Raw genomic sequence first — 8841 nt, 5'->3', positions numbered from 1 at the left:
GCGGTTTTTTGTTTTTTTCCTCCCCCCCAAATGTACCTAAGAGTGCAGATTGACGCCAGCACCTGGAGAGGTCGCTGCAGTCCTCTGCATCACCATGTATCCGAAACCTCGCGGGTCTCTTCCGGTGGTTAAATCTTTCCCGCGAATGTCAAAAGACGAAGAAAAACTCATCTACCCTCTCAGTGCTAGGATGTGTGGTTTCAGAATTATATTGGATTTCTCCCTTGCACTTACCCACTCAGTCATTTGTGCTCACGCGTGCACTTTATTAACCAGTGAAATATGTATTCATTTTTATTAATTAATTCATTCACTTATTCAATAAGGATTTGTTCCATGCCTGGCCCTGTACTGGGCGGTGCTGCCCTGGCCTCATGGTACTCCCAGTCCAGTGGAGAAGGCAAACATTAAACAATCATTAATTAGAAAGGTGATAACTACTGAGAAGGAAAGTACAAAGTATATGAGACTATCTAATAAGGAGAGTTGAGTTTAGGTGGGGGTCTCAGGGTAATATTTGAGCAGATTCCTGAGGATGAGAGGGGATTAGCCAGCAGCGGGGGTGGGGGTGGGGGTTAAGATATTCCTGGTGGGAATCAAGGTGGCCCCAATAACGACAGTGGGGACGGTGATAATTGCTGTCACAGGACCTCACTGACTCCTCACTACCGGCCCATTATGCAGCGGAAGAAACTGAGGTGGGAGAGATGAAGTTTCTTGTCCAAGGTCACCCAGCTTTGGCAGGCTTCCAGCCCCAGGTTCTCAGACCCCTGGAGCGTGCTATTGACCACTTCTCTGTACCTTCTTTTGCAAGCCAGCTACTCACCAAGTCCTGTCTGCTCTACCTCTTCAGCTCCTTTTAGATCCTTCGCCTCCCCTCTCTCTCCCACAGCCTTGGCCCTGTTCCAAGACCCCCCCTCACACTCCCGTGTCCCCACCCTAGCATCCTCCCTGGTCTCGTGCCGGCTCTTGCCCCTTTCTCTCCCAGCTACCGTTATCCTGAAAGGCTAAAGGGAGTCTTCCTAAAGCATAAAACTGTCCCCGCCCTTCTTGTGCCCAAAACCTGCCCTGGCTCCCCAGTGCCCTCAAAAGAAGATCTAAACTCTTCGTCTGGAATGGATGTCTTCGGGATGTGGTCCCTGCCAACTTTTCCCTCTGTACCTTCTGTCCCAGCTACTGTGAACCTCTAACTTCCTCAGAGTATCAAGCCCTCTCCCCACCAACAGCTCTCTGTACTCACTGCCCCCGTCTTTTCCTACTTATTCCCTCCTTCACTCCCTACTTACCCTCTAGGACTCAGCTCAGCTGTCCCCTCCTCCAAGAAGTCTGTCTTGACTCCCAGACCAGATTAGAAGCCCCCACTGGGCTCCCCCCCCCCCGACCCCAGCCCGTGGACTCTTCCAATCCCATTCACTTTGGATCATCCCTGACTGTGTACCCCACTGGACCGTGAACCCTAGGAGGGGGTAGCCTGGCCAGTCTCAGTCCCTGCAATGTCTCCAACACTGCACAGCATAGGGCTGGGTGCATAGCAAAAATTTTTAAAGTAACTAATAAAATCCGTGACAACTTTCTCTGCTTGTTCCTTTAAGTTACTAGGCTCGGGAATGGCCTCTGGAACATCACTTTCACTCCCAGAGTGCTTGCTGCTATGCCGGTAAGGGCGGGCTTGGGTTTTGTGATGGGGATGGCTCAGCTGTGTCTTTTGGCAAAGTGACAATATTTCTACTTTAGTCAATCGTGGGTTGACCCTGATATGTTCCTAAGCCAGAAGTAGTCATGCGAAAAGCAAAAGGAAACTAACTCATCTTCATATTTTTCATCATCTATATTTTTGTAGTGCCTATGACTCGCCAAGCCCAACTTAAATGTTCTTCAAGAATCAGGAGGTATTCCTCAAGCTGCTCTACTTGTGTAGTTTTTGCTCATCCCCAGAGCAGACAGGGTCCCACATATTCCTTCCTCATAAGGAAACCTTCCCCGGCTCTTGAATATTTCAGTACCACACACTTCACAGCTAATATTCTGCTTATTTTTTCTAGCAGGAGGCACAACCTGTGTGTGGGAAGTCCTCCTGACTATCTGCCCTCCCTCCATCCTGCTGTAGGCTGATTCACTAGCAGGAGTTCTGTGTGAGTGTGTGTAATGTCCCCGCAGCAATCTAACCTTCACTCCCTCGTGTTGAAAGGAAGGCAGGTGATGGGTGTCAGGAGAAAATAGACCCCGAGGCTTGGTGAATGCATCTTGAAGAGCTTTTTATTGGCGACAGTGCAGAACCATGGGGGGGAGGGTAGTGGCCCAGTGCCAACCAGTCCCAGCCCCCTGGGGTCAGGTGCAAAATACAAAAAGAGAATCACAAATACAGAATGGGATGGGGGGATTCAATAAATCACCGTCGGCAGGGGCAGGCCCTGCTCACAATCTCACACTTGCACCCAGAATTCTCCAAGATACAGACTGTAAAAGTCTATGATCCCTCAGGTTTACTCACAAAAAATAAAATCTCATGTCCCCAGCGAACCCACAAGTCAGAAGGCAGCTGGCCGATCAGGGCCGGTCAGAAAGGAGACAGGTGGAAATGGTCAGAGACACGGGAGAGAGACCGCCAGAGACGGCCAGGAACAACCAGAGGGGCTGAGACAGGCCGGCAGGGACAGCTGGAGAGGGACAGGCTGCCTCCAAATTCCCAGAAGCAGCGTTTCCAATTCAGGGGCATGGCTTTGGGGGCCAACGTGACCAAGGCTGAGGTTGCAGAAGCGCTCACACACTCACGCGCGCGCACACACACACCCATATATAATATATTTATTTATACATAATAGATATAAGTGCCTTTCGGAAACCAGGAAAGGGATAAATAGCTATGGGGGAGGGTCTGGGAGGCGCGGGGCGGGGCACGTGGAATGTTCTCCATGCAGCACATTGCGGGGGGCCTGGCCCGCCCGATTTTCAAAAATAATCAGTTTGCTTCACAATAAAATTCTCATGAGGTGAAGCACAAGGAAAGGTGGGGTGGGGGGAGCCAAAACCAAGATTTGGGACTGGGAGGGGATGGGGAGAGGAAGCTGGGGTCACGGGAGCCCAGCCCCCTTCCAGTTCACCAGTCCAAAAATATTGGGGGTTGGGGAGCCAAAGCCTCAGCCTTTAAATCTTCTCCGGAAAAATAATGGGGCCCCGCTGGCAGCCTCCCTTTCTAGATAAGATGTGGGGGTGCCAAGGGGAGGGAGAACTGGGCGTCCTAGGCCGGGGGAGGGTGATAGGCCTTCAAGAAAAAGGACACACATCGGGGGGCTGGGGGTCCTGAGGAGAGAGGCCTAGCGGGTGCACCCCTGTCACCACAGCCCCTCTCGAATCTGTCACCCCCTTGAGTCTAACTCACTGTGGGGGGGAGGAAGGAGGCAGACGGGGGGCGGGGGGAGAGAAACCAAGAGGAGGCTTCGGGGAGTGGGGCGCACAATCCCTCGGCAAGGGCTCTGTCCCACCCGACTCCCCTCTCCACCCTCCCCCCCACAACAGGCCAACTCATTTCACAGTATAAACACTCCAGCAGGACAGGCATCACAGCGCCCCCTGCTGCCCGAACCAGAGAGGCCCAACCAGGAAGGCCCGGAGGGGCGGCCGACTGGGAATAACACTGTCATCAGACCCCAGGCCGGGGCGGGGCGCGGGCGCCCTCGGGGGTGAGCAATCCAATCAAAGGTGGTTTTGCCGGGAGGGAGCGGGGGGACAGTCAGGGAGGGAGGTTCACATTTCAGACTGAGTCTGGGTGGAGGGGAGGCGGCCGCCGTTGGGGGACACCAACTTCCCTCCAAGGGGGGCTCAATTCAGAGGAGGATCGGACACGTGAAAGTGCCGGATAAATTAGCTCAGGCCGGGGCAGGGTTCTCCGGGGAAGAACCAGCGGATCACCCCCTGAGGGCGGGTCTGGGGGACCCCGGGGAGGGTTCTGCGGCACGTCCTGGCTGGGCCTCTCCAGCCCGCCCCTCGGCCCACCCCAGCACCCCTCCCCCTCCAGCCCACAGGTGGGCATCGCCCCCGCCCCCTCGGCCCCCAGAGATCGGGTTGAAGTGAGACGACCCACACACAGGCAGCTGGGGTGCCCATCCCCTCCCCACCCCACCCCGCCCCCAAAGTCACCAGCTTTCGGGCCTCGCGGGGCCACAGACACAAGAGGCGGCACAGAACCCAGGAGGCCCCCTGTCCTGTCCGGGGCGGAGGCTGCAGAGTCAGGCAGGAGAGGCGGGGAGGCCACGCGCCCGCCCAGCCTCTTCCCCTCTCTCCCCTCCTCCTCCTCCTCCTCCTCGTCCAGATCTCCCCCGTGTGTTTGTCTGTTTTGAGTCTAAGAGTTCACAGAGCGAGAAGGGAGGGCGAGTTCAGGGGGTCGGAAGGCTGGTCGCTGCCGCTGGGGCGATGGGCGCCGGCGAACGCGGAGACCTCCGGGCAGGTGAGGACAAACGAAGAAGTGTACGAAGGGTTAACAACGGGGAAGGGGTCGCCGAGGACTTGGACTTCACTGTGTGTAAAGAGAGAAGCTGTCAGGTTGGGGGGTGCGTCCTGGCCGGTCTGGAAGGGCAGGGGCGGTGGTGGCGGGGGCGGCAGCAGCCAGCTGAAACCATCTTCCTTAGCGGGCGCTGGCCCCGGCACATCTCTCACCTCCGCCAGCGGGCCGGGGCCCGGCCCCTCTTCGTAGGGGATCTTGCAGCCCGGTTTGTGGGCCACCAGCACAAACTCCAGGCGCTCCTTCTCCTTTTGCAGTTCGGCGATCTCTGACTCCAGCTCCGCCTTTTCTTCCTCCAGCTGATCTGTCTCCTGAGCCCCAGGCCACGCAGGAGAGGGAGGAAGGAGAGAGAGACCATGAGCCACTAGAGAAGGTGGCACGTCCCTGGGCCTGGCTGCGAAGGCCCAGGGCTGGGAGGCAGCTCTGGCTGAGAGGACGGGCCCCCTGAGGTGGGGGGGGGGGGTCCTGGTGCAGTGGATCCAGGGGCTCGGGGCTTGTGCCTTTTAGGAGCCTCAGTTTCCCCCCTCTGCCCAGGGAGTGGTGGAGAAGCGGCCAGGCGCACACGGAAGGCTCTGGTTTGTGGAATGAATGAAGGTTGTTATGTTTGTCTTGCTACCTCTGTCGGCCAGCCTCCTCTGAGTCCCCAGGAAGGGAACAGGCGGCCCAGGAAACTACAGACTTTCCCGGTTCCTCTAGGAGCAGCAGGCCACCCTGCCAGCCCAAAGCAGGACACTCTCCGGTCCAGGGAGGACATTCGTTAAAGGGGAGGGGACTGCTGGGTGCCAGCCACCAGCCCACAGTCTAAGAACTAGGGGTGGCTGGGTGGGTAGTGGGGAACGGACATCTGCTAGGAGGAGTTCAATTCATAGGTTCTCGGGAATGTTAAAGCTAGAAGGGACCTGGGAGGTTGGACGAGGGGCGGAAGAGATGGAGAAACTGAGGCAAAATGGGTTATTGCTTGCCCAAGACCCAAGGGGAGAAATGCCTGCAGCTCCCCTCTAGTCAAGTTTCATCATATGTCACCTCAGCAAGAAGTGAAGGCCAGGAGAGTGGTGTGTGGGGGTGGGGGTGTATGTGGGGGGGTGAGGGGTCATAAACCTGGGCGAGCAGCCAGGGTTGACGTGAGTATGTGAGGGTCTGGGTGTGCACAGGGGGACCCTGTCTGGCCTCGCCTGTACCTAGTTTCATATGTGGAAGCTCTGGTTCTCAGCCCAGGATAAGGGACAGAGGGGGGGGGAAGAGCCCCCCTTCAGCATACCCTCCCCCCCTCAGGGGCCATCCTCACCGCCTGGAGTCGGTCCGTCAGCTCCCTCCGACGGTTCCTGCATTTAGCTGCTGCCAGCTTGTTTCTTTCCCGGCGAACCCTTCGCTTCTCCTCCTCCTCCGGGGTAAGCTGAGCAGGGGAGATAAAGGTCATGAGGTTTGGGAACATGGTGCACCTCCTCCGCCCACCCTGAACCTCCTCTTCTTCCAGAACCCCCCAGGAGCCAGCCAAGGACCCCTCTGGTCCTCACCAGCTGTGCCAAGGACAATAGGGTTCCTGCAGCACTGCGGCCTCAGCGGCCCCTCACCCCAATATGAGAAAGTTCCTGCCTCTCCTGGTTCCTCTCCCCAGATGAAGTTCTGATGCCTCTTACTCACCGTCTCCTCTCGGGGTCTCCGAGGCCGGGCTCGGGATGGGCGGGCGGGCCCAGGTCCACTGGTGGTTCCGCTGGTGGCAGGCCCACCACTGCCACTAGCTCCGCCACTGCTGTAGCCACTTATGCCTGGGGTGGAGTAACTGGTTCCAGGCATGTCATAGGGGTCGACGGCTGGGGGCTGGGAGCCCAGTGGCTGTCCCTGGGACTGAGCCATGGAAGAGATGAGGGTGGGTTGCACGAGCCACTGGAGGTCCTGGCTGGTTGTGATCGCGGTGACCGTGGGCACGAAGGAACTGGGCATTTCCCCAAGACCGGCGCACTCCTACGGGGTGACACATACACACACAGGCGTAGACACACAAACAGAGACACCGACACACACACACCCAGCACACATATACACACCGACCCCGTGAGTGAGCACAGGGTGAGCGGGTGTGGATGTGTGTGTCACAGGCAAAAAGCCACAACACCCACCCTTCCACTACACCGTGACGCAGTGGTTAATGAGAGGATCTCTGCTCAACTGGCTTCTACCTCCTCCTTCTTCCTCGGGGAAAGGTTGCACGGTTCCAGCGGGTGGTGAATCACACCCCGAGTTGGTGACTCTTAGGTGTGGGGGGTGGGGAGAAGGCTGGACACAGCCGGGTGACAGAAGCCCCGGAGAGAGTCACAGCCACACACACAGCCACTACACCCCACCCCCACCCCAGAGGCAAGGGGAGGGAGAGGGAGAGGCCTTAGGCCAAGCCTTCCTCTACACTCGTGCACATACACACACCCCTCTGCATGAGAGGATGAGCTGTTGGGGGGTCCGTGAGACCTCCCGTTGCGCAGGGGCGGGGGTCCCAGTTAAAAGGGTGTTGGGAGATGGGCCTAGGAGTTTAGAACAACGTTTCAAGTAATTGTCTCTCCCCAGAGTGAGGCTGACAGTGACAGGTTACGATGGACGCCCAGGTAGGGGGAAACGACAACCCGGGCTCCCTCAGACTGTCGCGGAGGGGGAATGGGATAGGTTCTGAGCCCCCAAGCCCAAGCAGCGCTCATCTCCCCAATCCCCAAACGGTATCCTAGAACTGCTCCCAACGCTCACTACTCTCCCAGGGGGCGTGGTGAGGGATGGGCTGGTCCGCTGGCCAATCAGCGTTCTGGAAACCCGGAGGGGGCGGGGCTCCTGGAGACCACCTGGCTGCTCCCCCCAGAGTTAGCGGTTCTAGTCCTGTCTTTGGACCCCTCGGAGGGACCGGGAGTCCGGAGCAGAGGGAGTGAGAGTGTGCCTGTGCCTGGAGAAGATATGACGGTCACCATATCTCCCGAAGGAAGCCCCTGCCTACAAACAGACATTCCCTGCCCCTGAGAGCGGAGGGACCGGATCCCCGGCCGGTCCTCGCAGACCCATTGTGTCGCAGAGGGTTGCTCCTGTCGCGACACGATCCCCTCGCTCGGCTTCCAGAAGCCCGTAAAAGAGACCGTAGCGCCGAGAAACCCAGGGTTCCAAGGACAGAGTGGGAAGGGAACGGCACCATACAAATAGGAAGGGAAAGTTGATTGGCTAAAGCTCGCGGCGCGGCGACCAATCGGAACGTGGCCCTCCCTAGCAACGTGGCCCTGTCGTTCCAAAATAGAACGCTCCCGGGACGTCAGGGGCGGGGCGGACGAAGGGGGCGCCGTGCGCCGTGCGTGCCTCGCGTCAGACGGAGGGTTCCAGCACGTCAGCCGTTACGCACGGGTCCCCCGTTACGTCTCTACGCAGGAGGCGGAGGCAGTGCAGCCGAGATTTCGGCCCACCTTCCCGCTGCATCGGGAGCTACAGCGCTCGAGTGGGCGCTCCAATGGAGGAGGTAAAGGGAGGGGGCTGCTGGACGCCTCCCCGGGATTTCCCCCACCTGCCTAACCGCGCCAGAGTGGGGACTTGGGTCGGGGACAGTCCCGGAGCCCCCTAAAAGTCCTCAGTCCTGCTGCCGCAGACTACACGTCTCGCTAAACGGCACATTCTTCTCACCCTCAAAGCTAACCCCTCTGCGTTCCCTCCCTGCGCTTCTCTTACCAACAAGTCCCGACTCTGCAGTTTGCAAAGTGCGCTGGGAGTCTATGCCTTAGCGGATCCCGGGTTTTGACGCGTCTTTATTTGGGGTGGGGAGATAGCTCGTTCCACCCTTGCCTAAAAAAAAAAAAAAAAACGAAACCCCACAAAGCAGTACCCCAACTCAGTAGAACTTACCTGGGAGGCGGTGGCGGTGGGTGGACTGCCAAAGGAGTCCACTGAAGACAGGTACTGAGACTCGGCGGAGGGTGAGGAGCTGCACCTGGAGCCGGAGTCGTAGTCTCCGGGGAAAGCCTGAAACATTTCCCTGGGCACAGGGGGGGCCCTGTGACCACGCTGAGGTCGCCGGGAAGCCAAGGCTATGGCCGGGTGGGGGGAAGAAAGGTGCGAGTCCGGGGTGAGCCGAGCGCGTCCCCAAAGCGCGCTGTCCGGGGAAACTCGGGGTGGGGGGCAGCGTCCCGTTCCAACAATGGCAAAGTTTCTGTGCAATTCCTCTGCGGTGCCCAGGCCCCCACCAGATGCCGCTGTGCCGCCTGAAAGTCCAGGCTCCGTAGGACCAGTGGCGCGGGGTCGGGGGGATCGCTCCCCCAGAGGCGGAAAGCGCTGTCCGGCTTTATAGAATCTGCTTCAGGTGCTGTCTCCTCCACACGTCCGGCGGG

At 58.4% G+C, this 8841-nt stretch overlaps 1 protein-coding gene across 4 annotated transcripts; it reads right to left on the bottom strand.

The window, feature by feature from the left end:
* Positions 1-4122: 4122 nt before the first annotated feature.
* Positions 4123-8561, bottom strand: FOSB (FosB proto-oncogene, AP-1 transcription factor subunit). Of its 4 annotated transcripts, XM_054710951.1 has the most exons (5): positions 8360-8561; positions 6140-6460; positions 5784-5891; positions 4654-4809; positions 4435-4513 (listed from the first exon to the last, which is right to left on the bottom strand). In XM_054710951.1, exons 1-5 carry the CDS (start codon positions 8483-8485, stop codon positions 4511-4513), a joined length of 714 nt encoding a protein of 237 aa, XP_054566926.1. In that variant the 5' UTR covers positions 8486-8561; the 3' UTR covers positions 4435-4510. The 4 variants fall into 4 exon arrangements, with proteins under 4 accessions (XP_008156566.1, XP_054566924.1, XP_054566925.1 ...); XM_008158344.3 differs by having other exon boundaries at positions 4123-4809; XM_054710949.1 differs by having other exon boundaries at positions 4123-4809; positions 6140-6343.
* Positions 8562-8841: the final 280 nt, after the last annotated feature.

The sequence above is a fragment of the Eptesicus fuscus genome, chromosome 21 (genome assembly GCF_027574615.1).
Source record: "Eptesicus fuscus isolate TK198812 chromosome 21, DD_ASM_mEF_20220401, whole genome shotgun sequence".
Classification (NCBI taxonomy): Eukaryota; Metazoa; Chordata; class Mammalia; order Chiroptera; family Vespertilionidae; genus Eptesicus; species Eptesicus fuscus.
Note: the sequence above shows the minus strand (reverse complement) of the source record. Positions and strands in the feature narration are given on the sequence as shown.